Source organism: Gymnodraco acuticeps, unplaced genomic scaffold (assembly GCF_902827175.1).
Source record: "Gymnodraco acuticeps unplaced genomic scaffold, fGymAcu1.1, whole genome shotgun sequence".
In the NCBI taxonomy this organism is placed as follows: domain Eukaryota; kingdom Metazoa; phylum Chordata; class Actinopteri; order Perciformes; family Bathydraconidae; genus Gymnodraco; species Gymnodraco acuticeps.
The window spans coordinates 1,083,225-1,105,623 of record NW_022990152.1 but is presented as its reverse complement, the minus strand read 5'-3'; the positions used below and the strand labels follow the sequence as shown (position 1 = coordinate 1,105,623).

The 22,399-nt window shown below is 42.8% G+C and overlaps 5 protein-coding genes across 7 annotated transcripts; 2 read left to right on the top strand and 3 right to left on the bottom strand.

Annotated features, from left to right (window-relative positions):
• The first annotated feature begins 1,345 nt into the window (after nucleotides 1-1,345).
• On the top strand, nucleotides 1,346-3,587 carry si:dkey-1h24.6. Its single transcript, XM_034217373.1, has 4 exons — nucleotides 1,346-1,572; nucleotides 2,200-2,529; nucleotides 2,612-2,742; nucleotides 3,190-3,587. The coding sequence occupies exons 1-4, from the start codon at nucleotides 1,509-1,511 to the stop codon at nucleotides 3,304-3,306; spliced, it is 642 nt and encodes a 213-aa protein (XP_034073264.1). The 5' UTR covers nucleotides 1,346-1,508; the 3' UTR covers nucleotides 3,307-3,587.
• A 311-nt stretch (nucleotides 3,588-3,898) lies between these two features.
• On the bottom strand, nucleotides 3,899-8,727 carry fastkd2 (FAST kinase domains 2). 3 transcript variants are annotated; one of them, XM_034217315.1, is made up of 12 exons: nucleotides 8,560-8,727; nucleotides 7,588-8,293; nucleotides 7,389-7,492; nucleotides 7,175-7,283; nucleotides 6,792-6,915; nucleotides 6,564-6,703; nucleotides 5,832-6,004; nucleotides 5,410-5,573; nucleotides 5,088-5,324; nucleotides 4,943-5,006; nucleotides 4,375-4,489; nucleotides 3,899-4,127 (listed from the first exon to the last, which is right to left on the bottom strand). In XM_034217315.1, the coding sequence occupies exons 2-12, from the start codon at nucleotides 8,236-8,238 to the stop codon at nucleotides 3,987-3,989; spliced, it is 2,022 nt and encodes a 673-aa protein (XP_034073206.1). In that variant the 5' UTR covers nucleotides 8,239-8,293; nucleotides 8,560-8,727; the 3' UTR covers nucleotides 3,899-3,986. The 3 variants fall into 3 exon arrangements, with proteins under 3 accessions (XP_034073206.1, XP_034073207.1, XP_034073208.1); XM_034217316.1 differs by having other exon boundaries at nucleotides 7,588-8,298; nucleotides 8,611-8,727; XM_034217317.1 differs by having other exon boundaries at nucleotides 8,612-8,694.
• Nucleotides 8,728-8,953: 226 nt separating this feature from the next.
• mdh1b (malate dehydrogenase 1B, NAD (soluble)) lies at nucleotides 8,954-11,476 on the top strand. Its single transcript, XM_034217319.1, has 10 exons — nucleotides 8,954-9,012; nucleotides 9,097-9,209; nucleotides 9,303-9,437; nucleotides 9,619-9,761; nucleotides 9,833-10,001; nucleotides 10,078-10,423; nucleotides 10,509-10,650; nucleotides 10,780-10,955; nucleotides 11,031-11,170; nucleotides 11,263-11,476. Exons 1-10 carry the CDS (start codon nucleotides 8,991-8,993, stop codon nucleotides 11,305-11,307), a joined length of 1,431 nt encoding a protein of 476 aa, XP_034073210.1. The 5' UTR covers nucleotides 8,954-8,990; the 3' UTR covers nucleotides 11,308-11,476.
• retreg2 (reticulophagy regulator family member 2) lies at nucleotides 11,375-18,893 on the bottom strand. The gene is made up of 9 exons (XM_034217318.1): nucleotides 18,592-18,893; nucleotides 18,072-18,175; nucleotides 17,921-17,948; nucleotides 17,485-17,614; nucleotides 17,152-17,236; nucleotides 16,624-16,761; nucleotides 16,137-16,225; nucleotides 14,026-14,161; nucleotides 11,375-13,844 (listed from the first exon to the last, which is right to left on the bottom strand). The coding sequence occupies exons 1-9, from the start codon at nucleotides 18,843-18,845 to the stop codon at nucleotides 13,168-13,170; spliced, it is 1,641 nt and encodes a 546-aa protein (XP_034073209.1). The 5' UTR covers nucleotides 18,846-18,893; the 3' UTR covers nucleotides 11,375-13,167.
• Nucleotides 18,894-19,457: 564 nt separating this feature from the next.
• On the bottom strand, nucleotides 19,458-22,357 carry prkag3a (protein kinase, AMP-activated, gamma 3a non-catalytic subunit). Its single transcript, XM_034217332.1, has 12 exons — nucleotides 22,055-22,357; nucleotides 21,917-21,950; nucleotides 21,698-21,798; nucleotides 21,537-21,618; nucleotides 21,410-21,468; nucleotides 21,183-21,228; nucleotides 21,033-21,087; nucleotides 20,819-20,945; nucleotides 20,565-20,730; nucleotides 20,435-20,472; nucleotides 20,179-20,325; nucleotides 19,458-20,098 (listed from the first exon to the last, which is right to left on the bottom strand). The coding sequence occupies exons 1-12, from the start codon at nucleotides 22,070-22,072 to the stop codon at nucleotides 19,982-19,984; spliced, it is 990 nt and encodes a 329-aa protein (XP_034073223.1). The 5' UTR covers nucleotides 22,073-22,357; the 3' UTR covers nucleotides 19,458-19,981.
• Nucleotides 22,358-22,399: the final 42 nt, after the last annotated feature.

The window sequence follows — 22,399 nt, the reverse complement described above, 5'->3', positions numbered from 1 at the left end:
AAACAGGGCGATATGAATATGTCCAACTGGGAAATAGATAAATTCCACTGTTACCCAAAATGAATATTTGACAAATAAAGTATATTTTTCTGATGATTAAAGGGTTAAAAAAAAGTATACCCTGAAAGTAGGAGTTTTGGAGGAACAGTGAAGGCAGCATCAGTTTCCAGCAGCTATTCCCTAACAAAATAATAATAAATACAATAATTATAATAATACAAAAAGAAGAAGAGTACTTTCTGTAAAAAATAGTTTACAAGTTGATAAAAAAAAAGGTTTTATATATCACCCACACTGCGGGGGTTCCTGCTGATGCTCCCTAAAGCCACCCCCAGCAGACAAAAGGGGACTGGTTCCAGATTAGGAGATTATTGCATGTTATCCATATGGACACATGGCATTACTAACCCGTCAATCCCCCCTCATCCATTTTCTGAATCAGAATTACAGACAACATTTGTGAAATGTCATAATCCCCATTTCCAAATCCCATGAATTTGCCACCATGTGTTCCAACAGAGTAAACATTTTCTACCCTTTTGTGGTCTCCAATCCCTGCTCTCGGCTGGTAAACCTGAAGAAGATTAAATGTTTGCAATTAATATACATTTGTATCTGCAAAGCATGTGTTGTGGCTTGTAACAGAAGACAACTAAAGAAATAAAGGGATGTGTCGCCATCTAGTGGACAAACAAAGACATTGCTTTTTTTCTCATCCCCATTTTTTTTATACAATCATTTTTCTTTTCACTTTAACAAAGTGTACATGTTATGAGTATTTATGTGTCATACTCATAGACTGTATATATGAAGGTCATACTCAATGACTCACACAGTGTAAAGAGAGTGTGTTATTCGCAGACATTTTCTCTGCCAGTCAGCTAATGTTGGGAGACACACGTCAGTTTAGTGTTCAGAAAACATTTAAACATGGAACACCAGGTCATTGCACTTTTGGTCACTCACTTTACCCTCAAACTGTGCAACATTCAGCTACACAGCAGATGGGAATTTTACTATACTTTAACTTTCATGCTTCATATTTTACAAGGTATTCTAGTAAATGTAGATACTTAACTAAGAGTTGTTCAAAGGTGTGCTTTTCCTTCCACTGTTTTAATCTTTGTCTCCACACAATGATGCAATATAACACATAATTGGTTCACAGATCCTTCTTGCTTTATGTCTAAATTAACACAGTTAAATTAACAAAATGTGTAAGGCATCAAAGGTCACAATCTCTGGGAGAGAGCGGAAACTTGAGCAGAGGAGGCGTTTCTCTGCCACAGGATGTTTTCCCTCACGAGAGGATGTGTATCTGCACTCTCTGCACCGCCGTGGGAGTGTTGTAATCACACACACTGAGGCATTGTAGTCAAATGAACACTTCCATTGAACCCGGGTTGGTAATATCGCAGTACCTGATCACATTTATCTGCAGCGTTTACAGTGTGCTGAAGGAGCTCGACCTGTGTTAGGTGATGAGGTAGAGGCGAGTTGTGCAGAAGATGAAGGCTTGCTGGATGTTCATGATCCTCCTGAGCTGCAGGTTATCTCAGGCTGACAAAACACGTAAGTTTAGTCATTCATATACTCATAATTATTAGGATTCATGTGGTAGGAGAACACTGTATATCTAGGGTTGATTGCTAAGTTTATGCATGTAAAATGTGGGATTTTAAATCAGAAATATCAGAGATGTGCCCCATCCTGAATATATCTCATTGGCTGTTTATATATTGGTTGGTGCCTAAGAGGATACTTTAAGTCTAAAAATGTCGGCTGAATTTGTGGGTTGAGATTTTTCTATGTAAACAAGTCAACAGGGAGATTTGAAAATAAAGCGTTGCCTCAATTTAAAGACTATAACAGTTTACAGAGAGTCTCTATTTCAATTCCAATACATCACGTAAATCAAGACCTCCACCTCTTGAGTGGCATCATTGAGTCATTCAGTGATTCTTGTGAAATGTGGGTAAAAGAGGCAAATGTGCTGCTTTTGAATCAAATCCGTGTGGGGGTGGAGGTGCACTGAAATGATGAGGTCCAAAGTGTTAATTTCACTTAGCTTATAAATCAATGTTTGCAGGAGTGTTGGCTGTGAATGGACGTTTCCTTTGCAAGTTGTTTGGTTTTGGTTTCACATTGGTGTGAAAGACACATATTTTCAGAATATATTATCAACATTTTTCTCTGCAGAAGAGCTGAAAATTATCTGCGTACCTTTCGGAGGCGATGCTCCCGTGCCTTGCCCGGAGCTGAACCAGCGAGACGCGACCTTGAACCTCCTCAAGAACGAAGAATCGATTTCCAAGCAAAATTGGATCTGCAGTGGAAACACCACATGGAAACCTCCGACCAAGGCAGAAGTCGAACTACATGAAAACAGAGAACATAAATCAGTGCATTTCATGCTGACGGGAGTGAATGCCAGCAGCTTCGGTCTCTACAGATGTGAGGCCACAGTCTTTCACCCCCCTCCCATTGAGACAATGCCAAGTACTGTGTTCATCCTGGTACAAGTAGAAGGTAAATATCTCTTAAAGGTTGGAAGGAAACAGGGGAATATTTATAATTGTGTGCATATAGTCACTGAATATGTTTCCTCCAGGACATCAATGCAGTTTGAACACAAAAGCAGGTGGAGGTCAAACTGATGGACTTCTCTGGATTTGGATTCTGGGGCTTGTAGTCCTTGGCATTTACGGCGTAACTGCCACTATCATTGCAGGCATCTTCTGGGTAAGATCACGTAACACTACATGAGTCTGGAAGGAAACCGGTATTTAAACTACAGAGCAACAGCCATTGTCCTTTTATGACCCTTTCTATAGTGTATGTCAAATGTTCGAATGTATGTCTTTGAAACTAAGGAAGCATTTCAAAATACAACAAGAACCTCTGAGCTTTTTAGAGCTGGAGAAATAGATAATTAAACTAGATGCACACCAAAAAAGAGACATATATTGTTCTTAAAATATTGTAAGACTGTCTTGTTCAATATATTGAAATGCTTTAATATTTTACTCATGTGTTTCTTATTCATTCAAAAACGTTTTTCTTTGAAATTATGAAAGGTACGTCAGGTACCCAAATCCCCAGAAGACATGTCCCTTTCGTCCTCACTGATATGACATTATGACCATGTGGGTATGGTAGTGCATTATATATGATGCTGTTCTCTTACAGGTGAAGTGGAGGAGCTCAGAGTCCCACACTGACTACATGAACACCAAACCCAAAGCACCCCGGGACCGCAGGAAGAACAAATGGGTCCAGAATCCTGGACCAAGGCACTTCAGTTAACGTTACCCCTGTTAGTGTACATATAAAAACACAGGTGTCCGTGAAGTAGCTCAGGTTGTTAAGTTCATTGTTCTTTCTCTGTACTTGTCTACATAGCAAAAGCTCTTTTTATATCCGTTTTTTTAAAGAATACAATTCTTAGGATTGCACTGATCTGCAGCAGGAACCCCTCTGTGGTTGAAACAGATCCATGCGTCTGAATGAGGGGATTTGACCTCATTACAAATCCTGTGTGGTGAATCACGAGTGACCACCATTTCGAAATAAATAATAAAACATTCTACTAACTCTGGTGTGAATCTCTTTCCACGCTCATTTCTGAGAAACACAGAAACACCAGTTCGGAGTTTATAAGGAGAGGCAAACAATAATGTGCACGGTTTCCTGTGTGCTTCAAAGAAACTACCTTTACACTGCTCACCTTGCAGTTTCTGTGCGAGCACACAGATTTTTATGGGTTTCATTCAGCAGCTTACTCATCAACCGCCACCATGTTGTTTCTGTTAGGCTTTGAACAAATTGCAGACGGATGATTAATAACAAATGAGATGCAGATTTTTCACCCTTAGAAAAGAAAACGCCCAAACCAGAGCACATTTATAACAATACTTTATTTGTTTCTCTTCCTCATTCTATACAAAGCTATAAATAGCTAACCACAACCTGTGTGTTCATGATGATTACACAGTTTGTGACTCCTGGTTAGTGTTTAGGTTTAGTTTCTCCACTTCAGCTTGTGATCTGAGTTCTGGAAAAATCCGACCCCTGAGGAAATCCGTCCTCTTTTCCTCTGGCGTAGATTGCAGCTCCTGCTCCGTCACCTGGAGGACAGGAAGAGGATAACGTACATTGTGTTACTCTAACTTCGTCAAGTGCTATCAGTATAATTTGTCTTCCGATCAAATGTTAGCAAGCGATTGTCAAACGAGGAACTGTGGGTGAAGGAAGGTTTCATTTAAGAGGCTACAGGAAATGAAGAAATCAATATTATTCTGACACTTAAAGTAACAGTTTAAACTCGATCCTTAGAAAAGACAGAGGCAAACTGTAATCGTCTCTCAGTCTCACCCAGACAGGGTCATATCCGAGGGTCTTCAGGTGGCGCATCTTGAGAGCCAGAATGCCGCGGGGATGGGACGTGCCAAAGCAGAAACTAGAGTGTGCTGGGAAAAGGACTGCAATCCTAGGACGGGGGAAAGCGGTGTTTGGTTAAAAGACAACTAACCTTTACACAGCAGGGTTATTACATTTATTTGATTTTTTTTAATAGGTTTTTTTGTCTTGGTTTCAAATTAAAAAAGCGTTTTTAAAACATATGGAAGTTATATTTGTTTAGCTGTTGGTAGTTGCTGGATAAGCCTTTTAAACACATCATTTTCAACCATGTCTTACATTGTTACCAGCCTGTGTTCCTCAGTGAAAGCAAGTGACAAAAGGTTGTACCTGAATATCCTATGAGTTCAAAATGATATTAAAGCATCTGTAAAAAAGGTTGTGGAATCAGATTTGCCCGGCTGAACACCCTCTCCACCTTTTGTCACGACGAACTCACATAATCACGATAGATCAAAAAGAAAATACCAACGAAGACGTGTTAAAGAGTCAGCTGAGGTTATCTCCTGCAGACTGATCTTACCTCGGTCTGCTCTCTGCACTGCCGCTATCAGTCTCAGACGGCAGAGGTTTGGTTATCACTCCATCTACGAGTCACAAGCGAAATACTTCAGTTATCTTAGCAAGTGGAGCAAGGCAAATAAAGAAGTATTCCAGATAGTGTTTACCTATGAAGTAGAAGCCCAACAGCAACACCCTCTCCTGCAGAGTGGTGTTCGCCTGGTCCTCCATCATGCTCTGCAGGCACTGCAAGAGCTCCGGGATCACAGCTCGACTGTCCAGGGCGGGGGCTCCCATGACAGTGGGGGGCACCGTCAGGGGCTGAGGGAACGCAGGATGCTCAAGATGGAGGCACAAGTTCACCGTCTGAAACATCCTCTCCTGGTTGGGGACGTAATTGGGATCTGAGGAGAAAAATAATCAGATAAATGAACTCCAAAAAGGTCCAAGTGTGGGGGGAATACAAAAAAAAGATTGTGTTTGTCTTACCTGTGAATTTAAACTTCTCCAGTGTGCTGCTCTGCAGGAGGGGCTCCAGGAGTGCAGAGGGGAAGTGGCCCAGTAGACACAGATGATAGACCACCTTCAACAACTCAAAGCTGGACATCTTGGGCATATAGGAGACCAGAGCCGGGATCAGACTATCCAGGAACCTGCCACAGCAAAAAGCAAACCAATTGTCATTTAAATGATGCATTAAAAAATGTTTTAAACCAGACTTTATACAAAAACCTACCACAAATGGGTTAGGGTTGCTCACAAACAAAGAAATTCTAAATAAATAATATTTGTTTAATAAAAAAAGGTTACAGAAATCCTAACTAAAAAAAGAGCAAGTTGCTATATCTACTGCTAAATATGAATGTTAGGCCTGTGTATGAGCATCATTTGAAGCCATGCGAGTGACCTACTGCTGTCTCCTGTGCTGCAGATCGTAGTTGAGAGTGGAGTAAACCTTGACCACACAGAGCAGGTCTTTCAGTGACAGAGCTTTGGGATTTTCTATCACTTTTCCAGCGAATGCCTCCATTAATGCGGCGGGACAGAAGGCGAGCCTCTCACACACATACAGGAAGAGGACCACCTGAACAGACAGGGAGACACTTTTAAAAACACTTAAAGACAGGGTTCATACACTTTTTCACCAATGATTTTCAATGACTTCTCCATGACCGTTACCTAATTTTCCATGACCTAAAAAAATTACTCTTTCTCAGCGGTACCACTGAAAATGGTTTATTTTAACATGGAACAGGAAAATAAGGTCTGAAACATGTTGTGCCTATCTAAAACAAATCCAATAGTTGGCTTACTAGCTTCTACAGCTACTAATTAAAATCTCTCACCAGCAAAATACCTCATCAGTTAAATGCCATTTTACGTCTCATTACTATATGATACAATATTTATTATCATAATAGTATTACTATTTCGGCGATTAGATAAAATATAAATTATATTTGATGCAACTTTAGTTCAATTTCCATAAATATTGTTTTCCATAACTTTTCCAGGGCCTGGAATTAGCATTTAGAATTTCCATGACTTTTCCAGGTTTTTAATGACCGTAAGAACCCTGTAAAGATAGATTCTTGCTTAGCCGTTTGTATTATTGAGATTTTACGAGGGTTCTGTTGCAGCACCTGTCTTTTAGTCCATATGTCGATCATAGAGGCGGCGTGTTCTGACAAGTCAGTGAGCAGCTTCAAGTCTTTGTATTGCAGCAGCCTGTACGACTGCAAGGTTTCAAACAGCGGGTTGAAGGGGATCCCATTGATGTTTTCTACCAAAGGAGGGATTAGCAGGTTAATCAAACAATGAGAAAATACTTCTGATTTCATTTATAGACTAGAATTCAGAGCCGTGTTTACCTTGAATTATCTTACTGCAGATGCCCAGCAGTGGTTTGGAGTGCAACTTCATTGTGGCCATAGCGGTGATTATGTGCTGGGAGTCTAGAAGGTTGAAGTCATTCGACATTGATAAGGCCTTCTCCTGGAGGAAGCAGGGGACAGATTGAGTCAATGGGGAATGGATTCAGTTACATAGACAGTGAAATACACATTTCTTGGTCATGCCCTGTAGTTTATAAATATTATGATATTTCAATGAGATAGCTGTTATTAGATATGAACTATCTAATAATAAATAGTCAAGGACATTTCTGCACAATTATAAACTTCGAGAAATTTAGAATCAAATAAATCAGGGTCTAAACACTAAATATGGTTAAAACCAGGACTCATACACCAACCTCGAATTTGCGTTTGAGGCCCATTGTGGCGTCTTTGCCCAACATGCGCATCATATTCTGCAGAGCCTGTACGTTCTTGATGTCGGGAAGACGGGCCTCAACCACCATCCTAGGACACAGCCACAAAAAAACGAAAATGTTTCCAAATCTGAAAAAAAAGTTGTCATGTAAATATCTCAAGGGGTCTTCCTAACAACAACAACACAATCCTGACCTCAAGCCATCCTTCAGTGCGTCAGTGTTGTTGCTGGGCTCCAGGTGTAGCATACAGGAGGCCAAGATGGACAAGCTCTTCTCATCAAAGTCATTCAGATTCTCCTGTTAGTGGACAATAACATTAACTTGGGTTAAAAACAAAAACATTTCCAAATGGAAAATTACATTTCCTTGATGGTCAATCTTTCGCAAACTACCTGGCAGCTTCGGAGAAAAGTCTGGATCACACGGCTGCTCTGAGGAACCCCAAGATTGACCATACTCAGGAGAGAATAAGCTATGTCTCCATTGCCCATTCGCCCCACACTCGTCATGGCTTGTTGCAGCAGCACGTTAAAACCAGGATGCTCAAACATGAGCTGCAGCTCGTAGCGCTGGTTATCAGCCGGCATCTTCTTAGTACTGAACCAGATTTGGCACAGGCACGAGCTGATCTGCTTAAACGTGGGTGCATGTTCGGAGGTGAGCTCCAACACGTCTGACGGGGAGCCACAGCTTTTCAGGCGGTTCATTAAAGATATAGTCCACTGTGTCTCCTTTGGGGCCGTCTTTTCAGATTGGTTCTCATCGGGCAGCGAATACTTTGCCAGGGGAGAGGAAAGAGGCTCCTTCTCTTCCAGGACCTCACTGTGAATCGTCCCCTTTGAGTAGAACCTCACTGAACTCACACGGTTGCTTTCCAGGCATGTCTGATGGTGCTTTGTGCCCCATATGCGTGCTAACTGCTGACTGGGGAAAGATGTGTATTTGGGTGATTTCTTCCCCATTAGATTGCTCTGTTGCCATAGAGACCTGCGGCTGCAAAGGCATCCCCATCTCATTACCTCTTTTGTCACCCAGGCAGACATTGTACTGTAATGACTTAGGGGACGAGATAGAAAGAGTCCTTGTGTGCTTAATGTCCTATGTGAAGGAAAAATCTCAATCAGGTATTTAGCTAGTAATTTCAGTAAAATGTAAAAAGTATGGCATTTATTTCTAAATTAGCTTCAGTCAACACTTTATTTACATTATTGGCCACATAGACGGTTACTTCAAATAAGTAATTAGTAAAAATGAAGTATTACAAAGTACTATGACTGAAGATAAACACAAGGTCAACGGACTGGCTCCTCCAAAAACACTGGCTAGCTCACATTATCTAATGTTAGCAAAGTGACGCACCATACCTTATTACTCCAACATACAAGTAACTGTCATAAAGAAACACACGGCACTTACTAAAACATGTTCAATTTGAGTTGAAATGTGTTAAAGTAAGGGACACAGGGCTACATTACACTAAACCGATACTAATATTTGCTAGCACTCCCATGCGCTGCTCCGTGCTGTGTGCGCTGCCATATTAAGTCCCCCTGTCAACCCGGTTCAGTACGAACTGTCACAATATAGTAAAAAATGGTCATTGTAAATATACAATGTGTCAAGTAAAATATTTATCACGCTTTATACCACTAAATGGTGTACATATTTAATGATAGGCCTCCTATTTATCACAATAACAGGCCCTGGTTTTATGTTTGCTTGCAGCGCTTCCTACACGGACTCAAATAAGCGCTACACCCACAGTTTCCTAGCAACCGACGCCATCCGGGATGCAATGGCTAAATTTGTGCTCGCTGGTAAAGTGTGATCTAACTCATTTTCTTTTAACGTGTTGATGTAGAATATAAAACATATAACTGCTACACTTGTTATCTCTTCAGGCAAAACTGACTGCCCACATTACGCCAAAGCGGAACTATTAGCAGACAGTCTGCAGAGATGTCTGCCAAACTTCAGGATCCACAAGATCTCAGTCCTTCCACATGCATGGAAGGTAATATTGCTTATTTTTAAACTATATTAAGTCTCTTTGACTTACAAATCATCAGTATAATTATCCTGTTTCCTCTCACTTGTCTCTCGATAGGAATGGCTCGAGGACACCTGCACAAGAAATGGCTGGAAACACGAGCAGTCCCCTTTGGTTTGGAGGGAGCTGGTGGACCAAGGGGGGAAAGCGATGCTTTTAGGGGGGTTTAGTGACTTCCTAGAGCATTGTCAGGTATATAACCCTTCAAAATCCCTTATAAACCTACAGTAAATCCTGTTATGCTGCATCATTTCTGTCCCCATTAATGACTTCCTTATATGTTCTTTAAACTGTGAGAAATATGTATAACAAATGGCTTGGATTATAGGTTTAGGTCTGCCACATGTTATTTTTGTCATCCTTTGTTGTGCAGGACTATTACAGCGTCACATCAGATATGCTTACAGATATCATGCTGAGTGTTGCATCAGAGAATCTGGAAACCAAGATGAACTCAATCGTAGAGGAGCAACATCGTGTCAGTCTTATTAAACCCCTTCATATATGGCTCAGCAGGTTGGTTTGAAATTAAAATTAAAAAGATGAAAACAAATTTAAGTGTCAGCTGACAGATTGGGTATTTCCAGCGCTCTCAGCCCAACCGGCCACTTCCTGATCCCCAACCTGCTCTCTGCTGAGGTGTTCCCCAACACTTCAGCTATCAGCCTCCACCTTTTAAACCTGGAGGGGAAAGAGGAGCAACTTCAGTGGCTTAGGATGGAGACGGAGAACCTGGCACTCCCTCTGCTATATCAAGTATGCTTCTTTTTGGAGACTATTTTTAAACCTAATCAGAAGGAAAATGAAGCCATCTAACTGTATTCATTCACAGGTGACCATTCACACAGATCTGGAACAGGCCTTTAAAGAAGCTGATGTCATTCTACTTCAGGATGAGTGTTGGTCTGATGACAGTGATACAGAAGATGAGGAGGAAATGAAGAGGAAGGTGAAGAGAATCTCAGACAGATACAGAGAGTATGGACAGCTGATTGACACACGGGCCAACAGGGAGGTAAAGGTCATCGTGTCTGGGGACTCCTTTGTCAACCTGAGATGCTCACTGCTTTTGGACAACGTAAACGTGATTGACAGCAACCAATTTGTCACCGTGGCAACTCAGCTGGAGAATGAAGCGAGGGCCATCATCGCAAGGAAGCTGAAAGTGAGGACGTCAGGTAGGAAATTCTCCCTCTGTACAATAGGTATTTTAAATACATCACCTTCTTAAGCAAGATGAATGATCCCTTCCTTCTGCTGTAGATGTCACACACGTCATTGTGTGGGGAAACATCAGCGGCAGTTTCTATATTGACCTCCAGAGAGCAAAGGTTTTCAACTATGATGGGCCAATCAAAGGACCAGCTTACTTTTCCCAACCAGCCAAAAACATCCTCCAAGAAAGGTTTGTCATAATTAAAAGTTAATTATATGAAATGGCAAAACCGCCAACCAAACCGTACCCTGCAGGGGATTCAGTTCAATGTACAGTTGAAACGTCCCCACAAAAGTGATGAATCTCCTTCTCTTCCAGGAAATGGTTGGAAACCGACTTCCAGGAGTTGGTGCGTTGTCAGCGTGCAGCTGTGGCTTCAAAGACCTGCCGTGCTGCTCCCATGTCGCTCGCTAATGGGATCCTTGAGGTCCTAAAGGCGTGGAATGGCATTTGTGGTCCAGATGAGATCTTCTCTTTGGGAGTGCTTTGCCCAGGTGAGGATACAATCATCTCAGACATTGATTTTGGCTGATCTCGTGTTTGAACTAATCTCCTTTGGATGCTTGTAGGTGACTATAATCTCCCAGGTGGCATCGTCCTCTCAGTCCCGGTCATTTTCACACACAGGAAGTGGTCCGTGCTGTCTGATGTGACACGTGAAGACAATTTGAAGAAGAGACTTGAGATTGCGGCGAGTGAACTCCGGCAGGTTTGTGAAATTACACACAAATGAACAATGGTGCTCACAATCTGACATATCATGGTGTTTAAAACAAATTCTAACAGGATTTTCTTCCCCAGGAGAAAGAACTGATCGGTTGCGAGCGATACATAACAAAGAGTTAATGGACGATTAAAACAACAGAGTAAAACATGATGAAGTAATCCAGAAGAATCTCACTGCCACATCTTATTTTTGTTTCAGTTTGTACTTTTATTCTCAAACTTTCACATGTGGTGTTGCAGTTTTATTTGACCAGTTTCATGACAATAAAGTGTGTTCCGCTTTGTGAAACCCGTCCGTTGCTGTTATATTTTCAGATGTAAAAGACCAAACTGAGTACTTTATGGAAAAGGAGAAATTAGAAAATATATTCCTTTTTCTTTAATTGTACATTTCAATAAGTGCCTTTTTTATAGTTCAAGAAGCGATATTTTTAAGCATAAAACACACGACTACAATACATAAACTAGTCTGTTAATATCCTAAATCTGATGTAATCCCTGGCCTTTACAGTTGGAGACTTCCCCTTTGTTGGTAATGAAATATAAACAAACTAGATTTAATGGGCTCTTTTAACCTGAAACATTCAAATTGATTTTTCTTTCCTCACAAATTGTGCAATACTTTGTCAGTCGACAAGGAGAACTTGAACAGAGCGCTGTTTTCACATGCAGAATATACACGTTCCTTTTTAGCATTTCTACACTATACACAAGGAGGCATCGACTGAAAAAGGACGGGTTAGTACAAATACAGTGCTGCGACAAGTCGGGAAATGGACACACATTCTGCCACGGTATGTTCAATTTGTACAACCCACCCCTGAGATTCGGATGCCGAGTGGTTTACAAAAAGCAAAACCGGCCTCTTGATACAGTCGAGCATAGTGCTGGATTTCTTTTTGTCATTTTCTAACATTTTAAATTGCAATGTCCCTCAAAAAAAAGAATCTGCTCCAATAATCCTTTAAAAATGTGCCTCAAATCATGATCATGGTTAACACGTGCGCGATGCATGGACATGCACTTGTCGTGGCACAAAGGAGGTTATTTGGTAAATATACATATCCCAGTGATGACTTGACAAGGGAAAGAAAGTTGGGGCTTTTATGACAACACTTCAATCAATAGAGTTGTAAATCAAGGGTAAAGTCAATTACGTATGGATGGACTCTCTTGATAAAAAAGAGGCATCAATTACAGAGGAACATTTCTTTTATCTTGCCACAAAGTCACTTGTGTGTACGGGTAAAGATCTACTACTGTTCAACATCCAACAAAGTCAACGTTTCCATTTCCAGGCAACAAGTGAAAGACCGCTAATGACTGAGTGCTTCTGTCAGAAATCTAACCTTGGAGACCTTGGAGGTGAGGATAAGGTGAAGGACTATTGTTCCACTACTCTAACTCCGGGAATACATTATATCGTACAATCATTATGGGCAATTTAGGAGATTGAATTTAGTTTTAAACTCCCCCTAAGCTTAACAATAAACCGACTGACTGTTAAATAAAATAATTTATAGCATATATTATTAGTTATATCATCCAACAACTCTCCATAGACCCATCTGACTAACATCTGAATGAAAACAAGGTGGAAGGGTTACGCTCTTAGCCAAGGGGGGAAATAAAGGCATCATTATTCTGACAGGAAGAAATGTACCTGCTTTTTAAATCAAGCAGATTTCAATGTGAGATGAACCAAATCCAGATTTCAAATACATTGCAACCTCTGAAAATAATGATGTCTATGGTTTAAAGCCAGTTTTAAAGCGAGGCTGAACAGACCCTTGTAATCTCCACATGTTCCCCCTTATCAGCGACCGACAGTATTCAACGGCTAACTTTGATAAATGCTTTGTATATAGCAGTATGTGTGAAGATAATGTAGGTCTAACGTACACATAAAAACAAAAACACAAGGGGGTGAGGCAACAGGGAAGCTATGACTGTGGTGGCTGCTGAGGAGACAGAGGGGTCTCACCACCCCCCCGCCTGTCTGTCAGAGGTAAGGTCCAGCCCCTCGTCATACTGCTCCAGTTCACTTTGGTCCAGAAGCTCAAAGTCCTCTTCTTCGGTGGGAACCAGTGTGTCGTCGGGGACGTCCTCGCCGACGCCGCTTTCCGCCGCTTCGTCCAGGACCTCGCCGGCCTCTACTGTAGTGATCTCGGTGGTAGGGGTCTCCAGAGGGCCCGGGGGGGTTTCAGTGGGGAGGAACTCAGCCAGGGAGGGGTCCTCGCTGGAGCGCAGCAGGGCCGACAGAGTGTTCTGCACCACGGTGGAGATGGCCGTGCTCACTATCTCCTCGCTCAGTGCCTCCAACGACTGCTGTGCATCCTGGGTAACCGCATCTTCCTTCCCGTCTCCCGCCTGTCTCCCCGCTGCCTCCCCTCCCTCGCCCCCGGGTGGTACACCGTGGCCGTTGAAGTGCGTGTTCACAAAGTGGAGCGGAGAAGCGAGGTGCTGGATGAGGAGGCTGATGGGGCTCAGCAGCTCCCCCTCTGGCGGAGCACCGGCCTGGGCTCCGTCTCCCTGACCGCTGCCCCGCAGAGGGAAGTGGAGCTCCATGGACGGGAACTCCTCCACTGAGGGGAACTCGGGGAGGTCCCTCATGTAGGCCTCCTCCGGGTCGCTGTGTACACTCTGCTGGTCCAGATCTGTGGGAGAGATGAGATGGCAAAAAACGTTTGATCATATAAGCGGAATATCATTCACAGAGCAAGGCGTGTATGGTTGAAAATGACAGTAAAAGGACAAAATGTGAACATCCTGTAATTACCCAGAATGACAAAGGGCATAGTTTGGGCATAAAGGGATGTTGAGATGAGGATCCTTTACCTTCAGAGAGGTCCGTGAGTTGAGGAGTGGTGGCTCTGGACACGGAGAAGCCCCCACTCTCCAGGATGGACGCCTCCTCGTCTGACAGCTCGGAGTCTGTGATGGCCATCGCCAGAGCGGTGGTCTTCGCATCCACCTGACCAACACAAAAAACACAGCGTTATCACTGCTATAACCATGCCCGGCGCCGTGGGAGGGCCAGGGAGGGCCAGGCCCTCCCATTTGACATTCCTGCCCTCCCCCAATAAACACGATTTTATTATTTATAAAAATTAAAATAATATTTTAATTTTAATTTTTTTAATTATAAATAAACTGTGAACTTTTATGCTACGATGTATGTGATGTCAGATAGTAGGCTACTAAAACAAAAAAATCGCAGGCTACGTCAAATAAAGGCATGTGTCTGTTGTGATTTGTGATTCGTCCACATTTAGACCAATCACAGCGTCACACTCTGCCGCCTATTCTGGATTTGTTTATTGTGCATTCTGTAGACTCCCATTTCTGTTTGAATTACAAAATGGACATCAGAAATTGGCTCAAAAGGTCAAAAAGATTTATTAAAACGAAATAGCGATGAAAGAACTGCAGCCGATGCAGCTGCTGGCGACCCTGCACCTGCCGTTGCAGCAGCACGCTTGACCTCGGCAAACCCCAGGGCTGAGTTAGCGAGCCCAAGCCTTGACTCATCAAGGCGGCCGCCACCAACGCTGTCCTCTGAGGCACAGCTCCTTGTTGCCCCTACCGTCACCACCTGCGTTGCCACACCCTGTACCACACCCGCCAGCATCCTCCTCCTCCGTGCCGGTGCCTCCACTACAGACGCTACCTTGCAGCACATCAACAGGTACTATTGGGCCAGCAACCGCTCAAAGACCAACAGCCCCAGATGATCTTGGGGTTAATAAACCCAATCAGGTGAAACTGGATCGTTATCAGGGAGATTGTTTTCAGGAAAGAAGCGCACTTTAGCCGCTGCATGGTACACAACAGACCATGGCTTGAATATTCGTTAAGCAGACGCAGCCTTTTGTTTCCCCTGTAGACAGTTTAAAGTAAATACGTCTTCATCTGATGCGGCTTTTACTGTCAAAGGTTTTTGCGACTGGAAACACGCATTAGACTGATAAAGGACTGCTAAGACATGCCGCATCAAAAGAACACATTTCATGTGAGAGTTTGTGGAGAGAGAGACAGATACGCAAGGAAACAAATAAGGAAATAAGTACTTTGGTGCAGATCAGCTGCACGGAGCCGTTATTACGTGTCAGCTGTCGTTAATATTATAGCTTTTTTAGCTGTCAACCAACTCCCTCTCAGAGGTGACCACGATTCACTCTACAGCATGTCCGAGTGCAGTGCAAAGGAAAATAAACCATGCCCAAGGCGGGCTAAACAGCTCATCGTCTCCGTCTCTATTTCTCTCCGAGTGCAGCGATGAGGAAGCTGCCATCCTTAACCAGTGTGCCTTGCTCGTGATTTACCAGTGTTTTGTGCTGCCACGCACACAATGTTTCAAAAGTGGTTTCTATGTTGCCCTTTATTTGTGTATGTATTTACGATAAGTGTGCGTCTTTACACAATGCTGTTGGCCTTGCTGTTTGATATATATTGTGCCCGCAGCACGTGACTCTTTTGTGTGCCCTCCCATGAAAACCATATGCCCTCCCTTTAGATTTGTTCTGGCGCCGGGTCTGGCTATAACACAAACGCATCATTATCCTTCTCACAATTGCACTTATTGAACCCTTGAGATGAAAACAATAAAAGGGTGAATATAAGTGAGGCTTTATGTAAATCTGCCCTGCTGGAGACCAGTCAGATAACCCTCATTATTGTTCAAATTCTTATCTCATTCCACAGACCCAGCTTAGTGACTGAACACCTGACACTACAGTGTTTGAATGAAACAGAGTACGTGCTGATATTAATGGAATGTGGTAGTACTTGAAATATATTGCTTAAAGCCATTTACTTCACAACACTGCAGAGCTTTATTAGCATAACCTGCTTTCCACACTATTACTGCTTCTGTTAATCCTACACACCCCTTCCCCCAGCCTGCTCTCTGTGTAATGTGAGTACAGTCTGCAGGTGTGTCTCCGTACCGTGGTGGCGAAGCAGGACAGCTCCTCCTCACTCTCACTCTCCGTCTCAGCTCTCGGCTCGTCCCCTTCCTCGCCCTCCTTCTTCACCTCTGTTAAAAAACACACATCAACACGTTTCAGTCAGGACTTTTTAAAACCATATCATTAAAATCGAATACCCCTTTGCAGTCAAGGAAAATTAGCATGAATGAAAAGACGTCCAAGACTTCGTTTTCAAAAATAGTATTCTCCATCCACGCCTTCTTTATCAAGTGATGCAATTTAATCTAACTATACATCTAAAACATATCTACAGTTATCAGTATAAAAGGGCAAAGAAAAGCTGATCTCATTAGATTCAAAACTCCTTGTGTTACACTTCCTCCTCGCGTGCTTGAATCCTGAAATACAAGCATGCGTTTCAATAGCTGCAGGGTTTTAATTTGATGTAGTGCACGGCGAGTTAGACCCTTAATCTAAAGCGTGAAGGTGTCAGGGTGGCACTCACTCCTCTTGTCGTGCTTGCGGTGCTCGGTTTTTCCCTTCATGCTGTAGTCCAGTTTCATGAAGATCGGCTCCAGGCCCGTGTACATCCTCTGGATCAGTTCATGGTACACCACCAGCGGCCATAACAGCACGCTCAGCACTGAACAGGTGCACAGACAAAATATTTAGACGGCCTCTTCCTTCATGAGTATCAAAGCAAAACGCTGCATATTCGCAGGGGGCATGCAAACAAAACGGCTGACTATGTAGTGAAGATCAAGCTGCGTTATCTAAATGTGAAGTTTTAGCAGTTGATTTGAATAAAATATCCTCTCACTACAAATATTAAAGAATTACCTATTAGATAGAAGATTGGGTTGCAATAGGATACCTGATATTTAGCACACACATTAACAGGGAAGGCCAAACCACAGGGGAATGGTATCCTTATCTATTATCACACACCCTCTGTTAGTCAGGACAAACACACAGTCCAGTGTAAATGAAGGGCTGGAGCACAAGAGTTGCTTTATGTCCATTAGAGACTCACCAATAATATAGGAGATCATGATTCCAGGTACATAATGTCCAACCACAGCGAGTACAAAACAGCTGCTGCACATCATCCCACAGAACTGGGAAACAGAGTAAGTAAGCAAATTCGTTTTTTTACATTTTAAAGCAGCACGGGGTAAAATAAGGAAGTGAAACATGGCATGTGTGCAGGTGTGTTTGATGGAAGAGGACGTCTGGTAACTGCAGCGCCAGCTAAAATCAGACAGATTGCACCATGCCTTGTAGATTTACAATGTGAATTTGCATTTATTAACCAAGAACACAAACACTTGGAGAACATGTGACAATAGGTGTCGACAGGGTGTACCTTGCCATGGTTCTGCTGTTTGTACTGCAGCGTCTCCTGCAGGTACAGACGGTAGGTCAGGAAGCCCTCAGCCAGGTGGTGGCTGAGCTCAGGGACACTGAGCAGGTGCTGCTCCACACTCATCGTGTGGCTGCACACAAACAACAATACACACAGAAAACAACATTTGAAAAAAACACAAAGCTGTACTTAAAGGGCTTCAGACTGTACTTTAATGCTTGCAGAGGTAATGCATGTGTCCATGTTATTGTAATGACACAGATGAACACCAATATAACAGACTAAACTTGACTGGTAGCTTAACATTTGTTGTGATTATATGTATGGATATGTAAAACATGACATGAATTACTTCAGGATATGAAGACATAAGACCAGCATCATGAAGAAAAAACTACAATACAAGTCATCTGTTTATCATGTACACACTACACACCTTACAGGGGGAGGCTCTGCATGTTGAACTGCAGTGGGAGAAAACACACAATTAGCAGCTGATTGTAAACAAGCTTTTCAAGACTATTACAGAGCCTTAAGGAGTGAACAGAGCACAGGAGATTTTCATTCAAGTTACATAAAGGGCTTACTGGTAATGATGGGCATCTTGGGCTTCCATCTCTCCAGCAGCATGAGTCCCAGCAGGGACACACTCAGCAGGAACAGAGGCCGCAGGGAGGTGGATGACAGCAGCCTGTGGAGACACACACACAGTCTGGATGATGTTCAGCAAATAAATCATATCATGTCACCAAGTTAAAGTCAATACATTTGCACCTCTGTTGGTAAGCTGTCACTGTCAGCTGGTGACCAGGGCCTGGGCCAGCGAGCATGACATGAGTGCTTGTTAGGATTAGGCTGTGTAACACCTCAAAATAACTCCTGTTATCAATTATGTCTGCACAATAGTGTTTTATCTGACAGTGTGTAATGCATGACGCTCAATTTTCCTAGCTGAAAATTAATTTCAAACTGTTTTGCAAACTGCGTTAGCATTATGCTAAATACGTGGGATTAGCTTATTTTGACCAATCTTCTCGCAGCTAACTCAACGCAACATTATTGAGATGTCACAAAAAGGTGAACACGTGACTAAGCTCGGATGGTTACCAGAACAATGTGTTGAGTGTCAAGGCGACACAGATGCTGCACAGCGGCCTCTCCCACACCAGTAGCCGCTGCACCCATAGCAGGATGGGCTCGTACTGCTGGAGCCAGCCCTGGAGTCTCTCCCGCAGGAGGACCAGCTCCGGGCTCGCGTCCCCGCAGATCTGCTCCGAAGTCCCGGCAGCGAACAGAGACTCAAGGCCGACCGAGGAGGAGGTAACCGAGGGGCGTCTTCTGGCCTCCTCTCCACTCGCCATGTTCCCCCACTTTGTTATGTTGTTGGGATATCACGGGGTATGTGGAAAGAACAGCGTCAAGTGTGACATTCTTTAAGAAATATTGAAACATCCGGTTTTGACTTTCAAAATAAAACCGGTTGCCTAACCTGGTTCACATAATACCAACCTGAATATCGTGAAAATAGATGTATTTTGTCAATGTAAAAACATTATTTAAAAATGGTATTATTTGCATATTATTACCAAATATCACATTTAGTAACATTCTCAACTTGAAGTACAGACTTGATGTCAGGCACGCTTACTTTATTTTGAAGGCTATGTTAATTTCCGGCCTTATCATTGATTATTTCTGGAACCTTGATGGACCAATGGCACAGATGGGCGGACGGATCACAAGGCCCGTCACGGACGAGAAAAAAACAAAACATAGTCACGTGTTTCCTTGTTGACTGAGACGGAACGGGCCAAAGCCATCGAGAAGCATAAGCCCAAGCATAAAGGTTAGGACACTTCAAAACTGCAAAAGCTCTCCTTAACAAGCACACCCTATCACTTCTGCTGCAGCTACTTTTCCTTCTGCAATACCTATTACTCATTGTATATGAATAGAAAAGGCACAACAGCAAGTTTTGATACAAATGTTTATTACAGAAATAAAAACATATTGATCAATTTGATCAAATGCAGCCAAAATTGACATCATGCTGGAGACCTATAGAGAGTCGTAGTATCAAGGTCAGCTCACTGTCCTTTGTTGTTACCTGAACACAGCACACAGATCATGAAAGAAATCTTTGTGTAAACAACAGCTCATCGTCCCATGTGATCTCTCATTTCAGTCACACATAGATTTCTGAAAGAAATGAGCAAAAGCCATTTCTGTGGGTTTCCTGAAAAATGATATTTGCTTGCAAGGCATCAGTCAGAGCACATGCATGTCTGTGTTTGGAGTGGATGTAAAAGCACCATTAGATGTTCTGTTAATTAACAATAAAAGCAGTGGTAAAGGCTTCTGGATGCTTGTAAGGCAACAGTATAAAAGGGGGGGTTGGTTTGGGTAAAAGGCTCGAGAGCCTACCTGGCTGGATACGCTTCCAGGGCTCAAGTCTACACAGCTGGTAAAGGGGAGACGGCCCCTCTGGCCCCTGGTGCTAGGAATAAAGGGCATTAATACCTGCAGGGGAGAGCACCATGGCCTGCAGCAGGTCGGACAGAGAGATGATGCCCCTCACCACGTCAGACCTGTCCACCAGAACCAGCCGATGGACCTGGGGTTAGGATGGGAATTCATTATTTTTTATTTCATGATAAATATTTCAGAACACAGTCTTTTGAAGATAATATCTACCTCAGCTTTGACTATACGATCTAGGATGATTTCCAAGGTTTCATAAGGGTAGCATTTAATCACTCCTTCAACAAAACATGAGCGCCTGCGAACAACCTCGTGCATAGGCATGTCCAGATTGTTGTAAATCTTCTGGGCTGCTATATTCTACCACAGAGTAAACAAAATGTCAGCAAACAATGATACGATATTTTAAAATAGTACACTTTAGGGTATTGCACTTTGAGATCAGAAATAGAGCCGTCGGATTACTTACAATCACATCAAATCTTGAGTAGAGAGACACCACTCTGCCTGAGAAACAAAATATTGACAGCTGTTCAGGATTTCCTTAATGTATTTAACTCTAATACCCAGTTATACAAATAAATAAAGCCCTATAATACCTTGTTCATCCACCACAGGTAGTGCAGACACCCGTCTCTTCACAAAAATGGAGAGGGCATCGAACAGCGTGGCAGTTTGCTGAACAGTGGCGATGTTAGTAAATGTCCCAATCCTCAGCTCCTGGATCTGCCTTCCAATGAAAGCAGGCTTTGGAACTGTTTTCCCCTAAAACACCATAGAAGAAGAGCATGAATGCATGCAACAAATAAATAAACCAGGTTTAATGTAAGTAAAAAATCATGTGCTCGCTCACAAATATATGGAGGAACTTGAGGATTCTTTTGTGGGTGAGGATGTGCAAGACATTTCCAGACACTGGGTCGATGACTGGCAGCCTGTGGATCTTATTCTTCAGTAACGAATAGATGGCATCAAAAAGACTAAGAGGAAAGGCGTAGAGGATACATTTGACATCAATTCATCTAGAACCAAGAGAATTACAATAGTTTCAAAGATCTGGTTATCACCTGGCTTCTGGAGTGGTGTGAATGAGGAAGCGATTGAAACACTGCAAGTGGACATCTAGACAGAAGAGTAAAGAGAGAGCGCTGTAGATTTACAGAGACGGTGTGCAGACGCATCACTGAGTCGTGGTTATTTACTTTAAAATGAATCACCTCTCCATGTCTCAATCTTGTGGCTCTCCAGCTCGTACATTTGAACCTTCAAAAGGGAAACCCAGAAGTCAAGATATGAATCACTCACCACACCTCAAGAAGGTCAATACAAATATAGAACTAAACATACTGTAAAATGTTAACATTTAACACTGAGTTGTACTGCATGCACTGAACGTGTTCATTCAAACGTTATGATATTCACGGTGTTTCAAATCCATGCTCACCAAGGGGGACTTGTAATAGCAATGCAGGATGTTGATGAAATCTGTAATGGTCAGCATACCTGTGAGAGGAAAGGATTTATGTTTCAATTCCCACTGACCTATACTTTGCAATTTGTCCTCATCTTACCCACAAATCTCTGTAACTTGCTGTCCCATAAAGGTGCCGCCCTCAAGCCGTTTGCCACCAGTGCATAGAAGGCCTTCTTCACCTGTGGAAGTCACACATTCACACACTCAGAGGGAGGATGTAACCTCCTATGTATGTCAGCATGTTCAAAATCTTCTTACTTGTAGTTTGGTATCAAATATGACCAGTTTACAGCTGGTTGGAATGGCATCGTAGCAGCTGTGACTTTTCATGAAATTCATGTAGACTGTGCCGTCAGCCTCTGCGAGAAAGCACACATTGAAAGTCCTGATCTGAACATGGACACACATGGCTACAAACAGCATGATCCATATGCATGTGTACAGACAAAATGGAAACACACATGGTTGTAATCCTACCTTGTTTCTTTACTTCCTTTTCTGGGAGTGACACCTACAACAGAGCAAGCGTAACATTCAAAAGACTTTGACAGAATAGTTTCCCTTGTTTTAATAACACCACAAACACTTGTCTTGTATTCAACCCGAGTATCTCACCTGTGAGGTAGGCTCCATATTTCTGTTGTGTTTCCATGAAAAAGTTGATGTCAAAGCAGCGAAGCGTTAACGGCTGGTGGCTCCGGTCGGTTTGTTACCCTTTCCTCCAAAGCAGTCGGGTCTATATTAGGAACTCTCAAGTGGTATGTTTCCGGCCAGGCGTGGATGGGAGGGGCACAATAACATGGCACAGGCTCAAGGGGGAGGGACGACGACTGTTCTGCCAAAACAGGACATCTGCTTAAGACACATCAGGAATGCATTGGCCTGTCATCTCATATCCCAAAATGTGCCACCTTTTACTGGCTTAAGCAGAGAGTAGCACACCCTCCAAGATGGAGCTTC